General features: G+C 42.8%; 1 protein-coding gene across 5 annotated transcripts in view; it reads right to left on the bottom strand.

Moving 5' to 3' along the window:
• The window catches only part of Klhl8 (kelch like family member 8), a 45,686-nt gene that overhangs the window by 13,408 nt on the left and 17,165 nt on the right, over positions 1 to 15,113 (bottom strand). For all 5 annotated transcript variants that reach the window (XM_075942893.1, XM_075942895.1, XM_075942894.1 and 2 more), the window contains 3 exons: positions 6,900 to 7,252; positions 2,566 to 3,114; positions 1,149 to 1,335 (listed from right to left, as the gene is read on the bottom strand). In XM_075942893.1, the coding sequence (XP_075799008.1) occupies positions 1,149 to 1,335; positions 2,566 to 3,114; positions 6,900 to 7,109 (946 nt within the window). In that variant the 5' untranslated portion in view covers positions 7,110 to 7,252. The remainder of the gene's footprint in view (positions 1 to 1,148; positions 1,336 to 2,565; positions 3,115 to 6,899; positions 7,253 to 15,113) is intronic.

The raw sequence follows: 15,113 nt of genomic DNA, 5'->3' as shown, positions 1-15,113 counted from the left end.
GATGTACAGGATTCTGTTGACTGAGCTCCTGGACTTCACTTCTATTCTCTCATCCCCCAAATATGAAATAAAACTGATCAGGACATGGTGATACATACCTGGAATCTCAGCCTGGTTTATGTGTGGACTTTCAGGTTGGCCTGGGATGTATAAGACCCCATCTCAAAACAACACACACACACACACACACACACACACACACACACACACACTTTTCTTGGGGAAATATAAAGTGGAAAATAGTATAACTAATAGGAAAGTATGTGCTTCTTAAAGTATAGGAGTTTTAAATTTTAAGGGTTTAACACAGCCTTTCACACAAATGTTAGGTATGTTTTTTAAATATTTATTTATTATGTATACAATAGTCTGTCTGTGTGTATGCTTGCAGGCCAGAAGAGGGCACCAGACCCCATTGGTTGTGAGCCACCATGTGGTTGCTGGGACTTGAACTCAGGACCTTTGGAAGAACAGGCAATGCTCTTAACCTCTGAGCCATCTCTCCAGCCCCGTTAGGTATGTTTTTATGCTTTTCTTTGGATTCTGTAAAATACAATGACAAGTACTGAAATATGTGACGTGTGCCAAGCTCAATGTCTGGCACTATCGATACAAGCCTTAAAGATCTCCAGCCACTTCTGAAGAATAGGTCAGTCTTGAGATATGTCAATAAACAAATTACAAGACAACACAGTCAAACAAGTTCCAACAAAGTTTTCTAAAGGCCCCAGTAGTGTCTAATCTGCCCAAAGAACCAGGGAAGACCTCAGAGGAAAAGCCTTTGCCTCAGATTTTGTAGGATTTACAGTCTTTTATAAAAATTGGCTTATTGTAGGCAGGCCCAGCAGTGCATGACAGCGATCAAGTATTCAGGAGTCAGAGGCAGGGCTGTGGGTCTGAGGATAGCTTGGGCTACAATGAGATTTTGTCTAATAAAACCAAACTCAAACCAAAAAATTGCCATGTTAGTATTCTAAATGATGTACATTAAGAATCATGAACACACACACACACCCCTACTAATTACTCCCTTAAGACACTCAGACCGGAATTATCTGGCTATCAAGTGTAGACACACATAACCAATAGCCCTCAGCTACGTCAAACCCTTTCTGGCAAGCTGCTGAGACGAGGAATAATTCACTGACCGGCCGTATGCTTCCTTGGGGTAGTGCGGACTGTGTATTCAAAGTCGGGGACGGGTTTGCTGCTCAAATGAAGGTGGTAGTTTCTTGCTTCATCCAGCAGATCTCTACACTTTAGGTTCTGCTTGACAATCTGTTCTTTTGCCACCACACCCATAAGAAAATCAACCGGCAGCAACGGCAGACGAACCTAAAATCATTGACAGTTACATGTGAAGTAAAAGTTGAAAATAATTGTTAGACATGCTTTTAAAAAACAACTATAATCACACTTTGATATGTTTTCTTCTTCTGAGTAAAAATATAAATTTGTTCTTAATATGCTAAGATTTTGATAACAACATTAAAATGTTTTATTAAATCCAAGTATCACTGAGTATGGTTAATCATATCTGTACTCCCAGAGTATGGGAGGCCAAGAGAGGAGGAGCCTGAACTTGGGGCCTCTCAGTGATAGAGTACCAGGCTAGTCTGGGCTACATTGTCTCTGTCTCCAAGAAACAATAAATTGAATCAAGTACCCGGTGTTTTTAGTTGGTTTTGTTTTGTCGTTTTGTTTCATTTTCAGACAGATTTGAAGGCAGCCCAAGCTGGTCTCAAATGTGAGCCAAGGATGCTTTCTGACTCTGATCCTCCGGCCTTTATCTCCTCTGTCCTGTGGTTCCAGGCACGCACTACCATGCCTGACTTGTGCCGTGCGGAGGATCAAACCCAGGGCTTTATTCGCGGTAGGCAAGCAAGCTGTCCACTGAGTTCCCTCCCTACTCGATCAGCATGTTTCTCAATTCCAAAGTTGTAACAAAGCATTAATTTCAGAAAAGGGTAAGTAAAGGAAACCATTTCTCTTCTAAGTAGTCTTGTTTCACTTCTCAGTAAACAAAATAAACAAAAGGAGGGAGAGGTGGAGGGAGAGCAAGAGAAGATAACAGGGAAGGAAAGGGGAACATGGAGTACAGACCCTGGAAGGCTTATTGTTAGTTCCTTATCAAGGCACCCACAGTACAGTCAAAAACATCAACAATCATAGCAAACACATTTCTGAGGTTTGAAACTTTAGCACCCAAAGTGATAATATGTGGGTTTTTTTCCAGAATACATCTACAATCATTAGGAATAACTACACTTTCATTAGGAAAATGAGTCATTAAAACTTAGAAACTTCATTATAAAGTAAGGTATGTTATGGGTAGAACTGTGTCCTAATACTGTATCCATGACTATTTCATATTGATATTTTAAATACTTGAACTAGGAATCATTCAAGAACAACAAGTGCAGATTGCCATAGTGTAGAAACCGCACAGGCCATGAAGAGTTAACTCCAGAGCACTACACTCTGTAAATGACAGCACACAGAAACGGCACAGCACGAATCCGCTTCCACGCAGCCTCACCTGCACACAGCCCTCTGCAGCCCTACCTGTGCGAGGGTCTCGTCCAGCCACTTGGAATGGTGCTGGGGATTGGCTAGGAGCCACTTGATGGCCGCACTGTAGACCTGCTTTTCGCTGTCGATGTTGAGATCGCTGGAGGACAGCAGCTTGTGGAGGTGCTGGGGTGACACGCTCACGAAGTCTTCGCATCCCACCACTTCAGTGAAGTGCTCGCAGGCATACTGGTCCGCCATGTCCATGAGGTCGATCCGGTTGTGGCTCTCGGCGAAGGCTCGTACTGCCAGGCAGTTGGAGGGGTGAAAATGCAGCTTCATGTATTCGCAGCAAGCCCTGGCCACCAGTTCAACCTGCAGGATGCACGCCGCATACAGGAGCGGCTGGACATTGTCCACCGTCAGAGTGAGCCGGGAGGAGTACACGAACTTCACCAGGTCTTCCACCGCATCGCCGTCGAAGTCCCGAATCTCGATCAGCGCCTGCTTGGCTTCAGCCATTTCAGAAAGGAACATGGCTCTGAAGTAGGGAATGACGCAAGCCAGCACCAGTTTGTGACAGGAGATCAGCTTCGAGCCAACCTGCTCAAAACCACACATGGTGAGAAGGCAGTTCTAGCACACTCCCTCAGGGCAGCAGAGAACACACACAGTGGACAAGGACCACATTCTAGGCAGCTTAGACTAGAGGACTTATTTGAATAATGCAATCCTTAGCTTCAATCTAGGCCAGTTGCTTAAAGAACATAATTTTCATCTCCCAAATCTGCCACACTAAACTAATGTTTTCTATATTATCTCATATTTAAGGATCATTTTGTGAAACAATAACTTTTTCTTTTTTTTTTCTGTTTTTTGAGACAGGGTTTCTCTGTAGCTTTGGAGCCTGTCCTGGAACTAGCTCTTGTAGACCAAGCTGGCCTCAAACTCACAGAGATCCGCCTGCCTCTGCCTCCTGAGGTAATCAATAGCCTTCTTATAAATGACAAATGGACTCGGAAAGAAATTGTACCCTTCACAATAACTTCAAAAAATATCTTGGAGTAACTCTAACCAAGGAAGTGAAATATTTGTATAATAAAAACTTTAAGACATCGAAAAAACAAAATTGAAGAAATATAAGAAAATGGAAAGCACTCCTATGCTCTTGGATCTGTAGGATTAATATAGTGAAAATGGCCATCCTGCCAAAATCAATCTACGGACTCAGTGAAATCTCCACCAAAATTCCAACACAATTCTTCACAGAAATTTTTTATTTTAAATTAATTTTTAAATTTCTACTTGAGTGGGGTTTTCCTCTCCTTTCATTAAACATAGATTCTTTTCTCAAACAATATAATCTGAATACAGTTTCCCCTCCTTCTTCTCTTCCCAGTTCCATCACACACACGCATGCAAACACACACACACACACACACACACACACACACACACACACACACACACCAAAACCCCAGGATAATGAAAACTATCCTGAATAATAAAAGAGCTGCTGGAGGTGTTGCCACCACCAATCTCAAGTTGCAGTACAGAGCTACAGTAATAAAACAGCATAGTACCGGGGTAATAACAGATATGTTGATTAATGGAACCCAAAGAGTCGGACATAAGTACACACACCTTTGGATACCTGATTTCTGACAAAGAAGTCAGAATTACACACTGGAAAACAAAGAGCATCTTCAACAAATGGTACTGGTGAACCCGGATGGCTTCAGTAGGAGAATGTAAACAGATCCATACCTTTACCCTGCACAAAACTAAACTCCCATCTGACCAAGGACTTCAACATAAGACCTGATTCACTGAGGCTGATAGAAGAGAAAGTGAAAATAGTCTTGAAGTCACTTACAAAGGAAAAGACTTTCTGAACAGAACACTATTAGCAGAGACACTAAGACCAACAATTAATAAATGGGACCTCATCAAACTGAAAAGCTTCTATTTGAGCAAAGAGACTGGCCACAGAATGAGAACAGCTCTTTTGCAATTACACTTATGATAAAGGGTTATTATCTAAAATTTATAAAGAACTGGACATCAAGAAAACAAATACCCCTATTTAACAGAACTAAGCAGGGAGTTCTCAAAAGATGAAAAACCAATGGCTGAGAAGCACTTAAATATTCAACATCGTTAGTCATCATGGAAATGCAAAACTACTTTGAGATTTCATCTTCCACCAGTCAGAATAGCCAAGAGCAATAAAACAACTGATAGCTCAAGCAGGTGAAAATGCGGGGAGAGGGGGACACTCATCCGTTGCTGGTGGGAGTGCAAACTTGTGCAATCACTATGGAAATCAGCATGGCGGTCTCTCAGGAACCTGTGAGTATATCTACCTCAAATACAACTCTACAATTCTTGGGCATACACCCAATGAACTCTGCATTCTCCTGTAGGGATACCAAGTCATCATCATTGTGCCTATCTACAGTAGTTAGGGACTGGAAGCAGCCTAGACACCCATTAACTGATGGACGGGTAATAACAGCGTGGTGCAGTTACACTACGGAATATTATTCATGTTAAAAAGACGAAATTATGAAATCTGCAGGTAAATAGAAGGAGCTAGAAAAAATCATCCTGAGGTAACCCAGACCCCAAAAGACAAATATTTTATGTTTTTTCATACATGTGGATGTCAGCTTTTAAGCCTTTGATGTGCTACACCAAGCCTAGGTACCCAGTATGGGACTCCTAAGAAGGGGAAATAGAATAGACAGCTATGGAGAAATGGGGGTGGTTGGGAGAACTGGGGTGGGCTGATTAAATGGAAAGAGGGATGGGATGAGAAAAACAAGAGGAGAAATATGGAGAGGGACAACTAACACTGAGGGCCATTTATGGGGTCCTAAAACCTATTACTATAGAAGCATCCTAAATATATAATACATATATGAAAGAAATCTAAATGGAGGCACCAACAACCATAGAGACGATGTTCCAACTAGACATCTCTCAAAACCAAGTGAGACCTCCAGGGTCAGGAATTGATGTCAGCAGAGTTGTTGGCCCAAAGGCCTTCTAGGAACTTCCAAACATCTCAGGCTATTGCAAAAAAAAAAATTGCTTATTCTCCACAAATTGAGGGAACGGCCCAATTGTTAAAGAGATCTCACTGATGACGGAGAAGCTGAGCTGCTGCCTAACGAGTCTTCACCGCTACTGGCTAGTGTTCATGGCACTGGGAGGGACACTGCATGCTACCAGGGGAGAAAGGTAACCACCAGCTCAGCCACAAACCTGGTGATCGACGACAGTGACCTGTCTGTAAGACATGCTGGGGAAACACTGGCACAAACACCATGGGGGCAGCCAATCAGCCTCTGATTGGAATTAAGGCCTCTCCAGGAGACGGAACCCATACTGGCATTGCTCAGGTGGTACCAAATACCACGGTTCTGCTGAAGAAGCAGCGATAAAATGACTCCTAATGACGTTCTACTACGTCCACAGATGGGTGCCTCACTCAGCCATCAGAGACACTTCTCTCCTGCAGAGACCCACAACTGGACAGTGTGCAGAGAGAGAGAGAGACTCTGGAGCACTCAGTCCTAAATGAGGCGTCTTCACCAAACTCCTCCCCTCCGGGCTCAGGGAGCCGTGCAGACACAGCAGGACTGACACACATGACCTCACAGAGCCTGTGGCAGCACGCACAGGGCCTGTACAGATCCAAGCCAGACGGGGTCCCAGTGATGAGGGGGAAGTGGGCTTGCTCCCATCCAAGGAGCTGTCTCCATTTGATAACCACTTAAAAAGGAAACGTTAGTTTTCCCCAATGGAATCACACTTAAGGGCAGGCTCCATGCCCAGGACAAATGACCTCAGTGGTACTGTGGAGACTTTTGTCTCATGTGCTTTATTGGGGCAGTTTTTTGTCTTACTCGTCTTTTGCTTGAGTATTTTAGTTTCTAATTTTGTGGTTTTTGTGTGTGTGTGTTTCTTGTCTCCCTCCTTGGGTTGTTTGTATTTTTGTTTGTTTATTTTATAAAGCACGCACGTGCATGCATGTGCTTGTGTGTGTGTGTGTGTGTGTGTATGTAGCTGGGTGTGTGGATTGTAGGGAGATCTGGCAGAAGTGAGGGAGGGGAAAGTGTGATCAGAATATATGAAAAATTCCAATAAAATGAACAATTAGCATAAAAGCGTGCCTATTTGCAGGCACAGTGTAGCACACACCTGTAATCCCACACTCAGAAAGATCATCAGTTCAAGGCTATTGTGAGCTACCCAGGAGACGCTGATTCACAAAGAACTGAGACTAAGGTAAAGATGAAACAGTATGGCACCTAATTTTTGTAAGAACAGAACTCTCATTTTCCGTGCTGTACCAAAGACGCTGGGGAAAAAGACCTCACCTTTAGAGTGACGTCACAGAGCTCCCCGTTCTCGTAGAACCGGAGGAGAGAGCTGTGGAAGTCTTTCCACGCCTCGTTGGCTTCAAAGGTGAAGGAGTCATCGCCGTCACACTCGCTGACAGAGGACCTGCTCCTCGCTGGCTGGTGCTGGCGCCTCCCCTTTGTCACGTGACTCCTAGCTGGTTTCCCATTGGTAGATTCTGAAGCCATTTGCAAAGCTCTTTTTATGTAGCTCTGTTCTGAAACATCCCATTTATTCCTTTTTCCCTTTTAGGTGTGAGAAGACAGAAGGCAGATGTAGCCACTAAACTTCAGACATCTTTCAAAGTTCCTTCAATTGTCATCATAGTTTTCTGAAATGTTAAAAAACAATGAAACACAAAGATAAACTAAAAGGCATTATGATTATAATTTATCAATATGATACATGCAACCACATTGGTCATGCTGGACGCCCTGCAACTTGACACTGAATGTCACATGACTCACTTCAGCTAACTACATCAGCGGAAGCACATCTTTAAGATTCAATACAAGAATAATTAAAGGACATAAACACGGCTGCGCTGCTTCAAAAGCAGAAGCTGTGCACTAAAAAGCTTAAGTTCAGAAGCGTTGTTGGAGGATGCAAAGCAAAGTTCAAAGGTTATTTGTATTGAATTAGGTTCTTCTTAGATTCTATGTCAGACTGATTCCACCAGTTAGACACTGCCTCCACCTTAGTTATCTCTTCTGGGAAATGGGTTCATCACTCACAGGAATATTTCAAGAGTTAAATATATACAACCAGAAACAGAAAGAGCTGATCGGTAGTGTACAAACCTCACTGTATCTGCATTTCCATACACAACTTATACATACAAAATCACACTTACTTCATTAATAAGCATATCTGATGAATATCCTTATCATTAACAGATATATGCTACAATTCTGCCTACCTGATAGAAACGAAGGGTTTTAAGTTTAACCATCTGCTACCACATACTGGCTGTGATCTTTCTTGGAGGTTTTCCTAACCCTCGGTTTCTCTCTATAAACAGGGCTATCCTGAGGGTCTCAGATGTGCAGTTGACACCAGGGCACTTAGAGAACTGTGAACATTGCTGCAGATGTCTGTGTTAGGATGGAGGCTTGCAATGGTATGCAGTTTTTGAGAATTACAAATGCCTTAGCCAGAAAGTTAGGTCTAGGGGTTCTTTACATCACCTCTCAGCTTTCGTCAGGAAGCAAACTGTGTGCTGCAAACTTAGGGACTGTAGTTACTAATACGTTCTTGAAGCTTCCGTGGCACATGCATGATGGTGGTCCCCAACAGGTCACATCTGTCTACAACCAACCTGTAAGCTACAGAATGTGAAGAGGGTGGGGTGCCACACTCTTGATTACGTTAGACTGCACAGAGCCGTATAAGGAGACTGAAGAGAAAGGCTCTCTGCAGTCCATGGAGTCGCCATGGAGTCGCCATGTAAAGCAACCCCTGGGACTCGAGGGAGGCCTCTACCTGACAGTAAAAACCTAGGACCCTCAGCCATACACTGAGAAGAAATAAACTATAGAAGCAAGAATTTTCCATGACAGAGACATGTGAGAATGGAGCCTGACCGCTTTTAATACAGCCAAGGACAGACTTCTGCTCCACACAAACTAAGATGAGAAGTGTGCTATTTTAAGTCACTAGGGTTTCTATAATTCGTTATATACAACAGGCACATCTAGAGTTTGGATCCCCAAGGCCCCCAGCAGTCCATGTGCCAAATGGTCTTGCTGGCAGACTTGTGACACTATTGGGAGGTGATGAAGCCTTTTAAAAGAGGTAGGGCCTGGTAGGGGAATCAGATTCGGGAGGGCATGCCCCAGAATGTGATGCTGGGTTACCAGAACCCCGGTCACTTCCCTCCTGTTTCCTGACCACTGTAAGGTGCACAGTTTCCTCTATATACACATCCACCATGGTGCACTGACCTCATCACAGACCCAAAGGTGCTAGGACAGAACAAGTGTGGACTGAAATCTCTGAAACCATGAACCAAAATTCGTATTTCCTCCTGAAAGATGATTGTCTCGGGGGGTTTGTTCACACCAAAAGTTACCATAGAAACTTTGTCAGGTTTAGAATTTCACCTGAGGGAAGCATCTGTAAGTATTCTGGTAGCTACCAACACCATGACAACGTCTTGTGTATGCGTATGAAGGAGTTGCACTGTGTGTGGAGACTGGAGGTCTACATCAGGTACATCAATGTCTGCCACTTCATTGCCGAGGCAGGATTCTCAAAGAACCTCAAGTCCACAGAGTTAACTAGGCTGTCTCCTTCCTTGGCACCACAGCACCTGGCCTTTACATGAGGGCTGAGGAAGAGAGCTTGGGCCCTCATGCTTGTACAACACGTTACCAACCCAGCTCCCAGCCCCCAGCCCCCACAGCAGCTCTTTTAAGCTCACAGCCCTACTTTAGAGCCAGGCGTGGTAGTGCGCTTGGGAGACCAAGGCAACATGACTATCCTGAGCTCAAGCGACACTGTGAAGCCCGGCCATAAGAAGCAGAAACCAAATCAGAGCCAATAGAAAGCAAGTAGTACAATCAAAACCATTTTCTCAGAGTCAACAAGTGAGTCACTTTGGCTCTGGGGGTCACTTGTACCCCATCACTACAGCTCAGATCTTCCTCGGTAGTAAGAGTGACCCCAGTGAGAATATGCGGGGGCACAGCTGTGTTCCCAGAAGTCTCAAAGACTTCTTCCTCGGTAGTAAGAGTGACCCCAGTGAGAATATGCGGGGGCACAGCTGTGTTCCCAGAAGTCTCAAAGCTTTTGAACTGGTGGGGACAATCAGAGTGAAGCATAGTCTGTAGACACTTCGCATAACCATCTTTAATTTAAATGCAATCAACCCTGGTCTAAAAAAAAAATAAAAAACTCACTAGAAACAAATAATTGAAAGGTTCTGAAGAGAAACTGGTGATTCTAGGGAGCAGGTAAGCTCGTTTTTTTTTTTTTTAAAAAAAACAAAACAAAACAGGCTAACTCCTTTTTTATTTATTTTTATTTTATGTGCATTGGTGTTTTGCCTACATGCATGTCTGCATGAGGGTGCCAGGTCCCCTGGAACTGGATTTATAGATAGTCATGAGTTGATATGTGGGTGTTAGGAACGAACCCAGGTCCTCTGGTAGAGCAGCCACTGCTCTTAACCTCTGAGCCATCTCTCCAGCCCTGGGGCAGGCAAGTTCTTGTCCAGTCCTGTCCACCCTGCTCAGGAGGCAAATGATGTGCTTGCTTAGTGTCTCCAATCTGTAGACGTAATCCACCCATTAGCACTTAGTAGCTGCTGTGGTTGGTATTGTGATCCTTCTGGGTTTCTGCTTCATGAAAGAATCTGCGAGACTTTCTGCAGGATACAGAAGAAAGTGACTGACAAACTGCCAATATAGGTGGAACTATATTTGAAATTTCCTGCTTCATGGAAAAGTCTGATGGATACTATGGGACTGTAGGCTGAAGATGGATCCCCTAATGTTACAGAAGAACTTTGGGTGACTGTCCAGGTCGGTCTCTGACAATTCTAGATATCTCTGTCAATTCTGGAATTTTAGAAGTTGCTTGCAATGCATTTCCTGTTTACTTAGATAATATTATATCCTTCTGGAGTCTTTGATGGAGTTGAAGAAAGATATAGTTTTCCTTAGTTATAATAAAAGATAAAAGTAAATTTAAACATTGTAACTGTAATTCTTGCTTGATAAGTATTTTATTATATGTAATCTTACTATGTTAAAGCCTTCCTTTTTACTTAAACAGAAGAGAGGAAATGGTGTGGGAAGTCCTTCTGTTTATGTGTTGTTTTTATTGATTAATGAATAAAGAAATTGCCTTGGCATGTTGATAGAGCAGAACTTAGGTAGGCAGGGAAACGGGACTGAATGGTGGAAGAAAAAAGGTGGAGAGAGAGACGCCATGGAGCTGGCGCCAGAGTCAGACATGCTGAAACTCTGCTGGTAAGCCACAGCCACGTGGTGATACAGAGACTAATAGAAACGGGTTAAATTAATATGTAAGAGTTAGCCAATAAAAAGCTAGAGCTAATGGGCCAAGCAGCAATTTAATTTATACAGTTTCTGTGTGATTATTTTGGGTCTAAGCTAGCCGGGGGGCTGGGAACCAACAAGCGGCCCCTTCTCCAACAGTATTGCAGTGTGTGTATCTCAGGTAACCCATACATAGTAGCCTAATGCTGCATCCAGAACCACCATCCTTCATCTCACTGTCTACATACTGTAGCATTGTCAACACGAGAAGAGTATGGCATAGTAAGACATTTTGAGAGAAAGGAGGGGATTGCATTCATGCACTTTTATTATAGTATGTTCACATAATTATTCTGTCTCATTAAATGCTACTAATTTATTACTGAGCTTACGTTACAAGTTAACTTTCATGGATGATGATGGTGTGTATGGTACAGGAGTGGGGGCACATGTGTTAGGACACACATGTAGAGAGCAGAGGACAACTTGTCTTTCCAAGTATCTGTGTGCATGTAAAACTGTCTGGAGGTGTGCAATCTATAGTCTCGGGTTTCTACTGGAAGTCCTGAGACATTACCCAGAGCACCACTGTCTGTGAAAGTCTCAGATGACAGGACTACAGAGATGGGGGTTCTGAAGGAAAGGGAGGGCAAGAGAGGGGGGCTATGGCTTTAAATAGGGAACAGAAGAGATCCAAAGGTACTAATGGAACTGTGTGTAGGGCGCCCTCACACGAATCTGCACATGATAACATACACACTAGCTAGTGCAAAAGACAGGTGAAATGTGCTCATCATTGTAAACCCCTCGTGCTCAAGCCACACGCGATGTCCCCACTGTGGGAAACGAGTGCATGGGACTTACAAGTCTGTGAGTATCTTAAACAGTGCCTTCAAATTGCACACACATTTCTAGACTGCATGGAAACGCAGACTCCAAGTACAAGATGCATACAAGAGAAAAAACATTTAAGTCTCAAGACGCAAATACAACAAACACAAATAAGATCTAACCAGACTAACAATATAAAAAAATAAGTAAAACGCATGGAAACAGCTAGATTATTAACACAAAAGGAGATGGTGCAGAGAGGACACCAGCAGGGTATAGTGGTAACATATGAACCCAAGACCCAGGAGTGTAGGCAGAAGCATTATGAATTTGAGAAGAGCCTTGGCTTCACTGCAAGTTTAAAACCAGCCTGCACTACATAGCAAGACCTGATCTTAATAAAAACAAGGGCCACTGGCTAGTGGCAGGGCACTTGCCTAGCACGTGTTCAGTCCCCACAAGAAAAAAAAGCAACAACAAAGTAACTACCAACCAAATAAACAAAAAGCCTGGATATCAAATGCAAAAGAATGAAGCTGGTCCTTTACCTTCTGCTACTGACAACCATTAACTAAAAGTGGAGTAAGGGTCTGAATATAAGCCCTGTCATGGTAGACTACTAGGGATGGGGCATGCTGTGATCCTAGAACTTGGAAGAGGAAGGGAGCAGTGCAGAGGAGAAGGAAAAATGCTGTGGAATGTTACTTTAACTGGGCAAAGATGCATCTGTTTATGCTACAGAATATTGCTTTAACTGTGTGAAGGTGTGTTACATTTGTTTATGCTGTGGAATATTGCTTTAACTGTGTGAAGGTGTGCAACATTTTTTTATGTTGTGGAATATTGCTTTAACTGTGTGAAGGTGTGTTACATTTTTTTATGTTGTGGAATATTGCTTTAACTGTATGAAGGTGTGTTACATTGTTTATGCCGTGGAATATTTCTTTAACTGTGTGAAGGTGTGTTACATCTGTTTATGCTGTGGAATAGTTCTTTAACTGTGTGAAGGTGTGTTACATCTCTTTATGCTGTGGAATATTGCTTTAACTGTGTGAAGGTGTGTTACATCTGTTTATGCTGTGGAATAGTTCTTTAACTGTGTGAAGGTGTGTTACATTGTTTATGTTGTGGAATATTGCTTTAACTGTGTGAAGGTGTGTTACATCTGTTTATGCTGTGGAATATTGCTTTAACTGTGTGAAGGTGTGTTACATCTGTTTATGCTGTATTTGTTTAATGATGTAAGACTATGTGTTTAACTATGTAAAGATGTGTTGCATCTGTTTCACCTTGCCTGCTTAAGAAGCTGAATGGTCAGCAGCTAGGTAGGAGAGGGATAGGTGGGTTACTGAGCAGAGAGAATAAATAGGAGGGGAAAGCTAGGTTCAAGAGGAGGGACATGCCTGGGGGCCAGAAGTCAGGCATACAGACAAGAGAAGCAGTGAAGGTAACACACACAGAAGGAAAGAAAAGTAAAAGCCCCGAGGCAAAGATAAAGAGAAACAGGTTAAGTTAAAAGAGCTAGCAGAAACGTGCCTAAGCTAGACTGATTCAAAACTAATACATCTCTGTGTCATGATATGGGAGCTGTTTGGTGGCCCGAAAGAAAAGGCCTGGTACAGAAAGACATGTAAGAAACCTAAGTTCTCTCTGACACAATAAAGAGAGAAACAAAAAGGCACAACTTGAAAGGAGACAGAACGGCTGATATTAGTGTAACTGAATATGTGCAATCTCCTGGCTCAAATACCAAACCATACTGAACCAGAGCCTTAAAATGTGTGCAAATTTTACTGAAGGGAAGGAAAGGGAGACAGGAACAACTCTGGCTGCAAAAAATCAGGTTGGACCAGTAGACAGGAAACTCAGTGTTCTTATTCTCCTGCAGGGTTTACAGGAGGAGACTGTGTGTCTTTCACTATGATGGGCATGTGTCAGAAAAAAATGTTCTCTATGTTCTCCTGGCCTTGAGGAAGAATCAGTGAGCTTATGCAGGAGCTGCTGTGTTCTTCCTGCGGGCATCTTACACCGTATAGACAATCTGCTGTGTGATAACAATGGGCTACCATTGCACCGTTGTGGTCAATACATAGAAAAGAGTGACAAAAGCATATACATTTGCATTTAAGAAGAGACAGTGCCAGAGTTTGTTCCCTGTGGGAATCTTCAGGATCTTCATTAGTCAGTCCCTCCGTCCCTCCCTATTTTAACAGTAGACACATTGTGGTGGAGATATCCTAGGTTTTATGGCACATCTGATATTAAGGCTGATTGATAAACTCAAAAGGTGGAATGGGATAGGAGAGAGAACACGTCACACTTCAGTGGCTAGGGTTCTGGGACGAGGCTTGAGATCTGCACATGCCCTTTGTCCCCAGGGAGGTCCCTTTATAGTCCATTAGCAGACATTTCCAATGTAAAACATTTTTAAGGAGCAGAAACACCTAGCACAACTAAGTTTACAAGGTCACAAAATACAAGGTAAATACACAAAGGTCAGCTCTATTTTTATGTATTAGCAATGCACAAGGGAAACAGAAATTTGAAATGTTTATTGCTTCCAGGAAAGGGAGATGCTCAGGTATAGGACCAGTAAAACATATAGAACTTATACACTGAAATACTTCAAGAAAACCTAAAGCAATGGAGACATCCCAGTTTCTAGGCTAGAAGACTCAACTTAGTAAACATGACTGGTTCCAATTTCAATCAATTCCAATCAAGTCAATAAGAAGTTTTTATAATAAAGAATATGACAAACTGAGTCTAAATTTTCTAATGGGAAGGTGAAGGAACCAGAATACATAAGCATTTTGAAATAAGGTTTGAGGAACCACCATATTCAATGTAAAACAACATTGCATGCCTTCAGTAGTAGTGCAGGTTGCATAACCCCAAGCATAAGAGAAATAACTCCAGTCCATGCCTTGCTGGTTTACAAACCACAGAATCAGTAAATAGATGGAGTAGAACACACAAACAGGTACGATGATTTCAAGCTGCAGAAGGATGGGTTCGGGGGACAATGACAGCCTACTGTGAGTCTACCATAAACCTACCATGAGCCTAATGTAAGCAGGCCTTTGGTTCAATCCAGAAAGAGGACGGGGGTAAGTGTGGAGATAGAAAATTTCCAGATAAATTATGGACACTTTTCTCTCACATATGCGTGAGAATGTGTGTGTGTGTGTGCGTGCGCGCCCATGTGCGAGTGATGTGGGATTCCCCTCTGTATTATGGGAATATGTTTTATTGCCATTGGTTAATAAAGAAGCTGTTTTTGGCCAATGGCAGGGCAGAGTAAAGCCAGGCTGAAAGAGAGATACAGAGAGTGGGAGGAGTCAGAGAGATGCCATG

This window comes from Microtus pennsylvanicus, chromosome 12, assembly GCF_037038515.1.
Source record: "Microtus pennsylvanicus isolate mMicPen1 chromosome 12, mMicPen1.hap1, whole genome shotgun sequence".
NCBI lineage: Eukaryota > Metazoa > Chordata > Mammalia > Rodentia > Cricetidae > Microtus > Microtus pennsylvanicus.
Note: the sequence above shows the minus strand (reverse complement) of the source record. Positions and strands in the feature narration are given on the sequence as shown.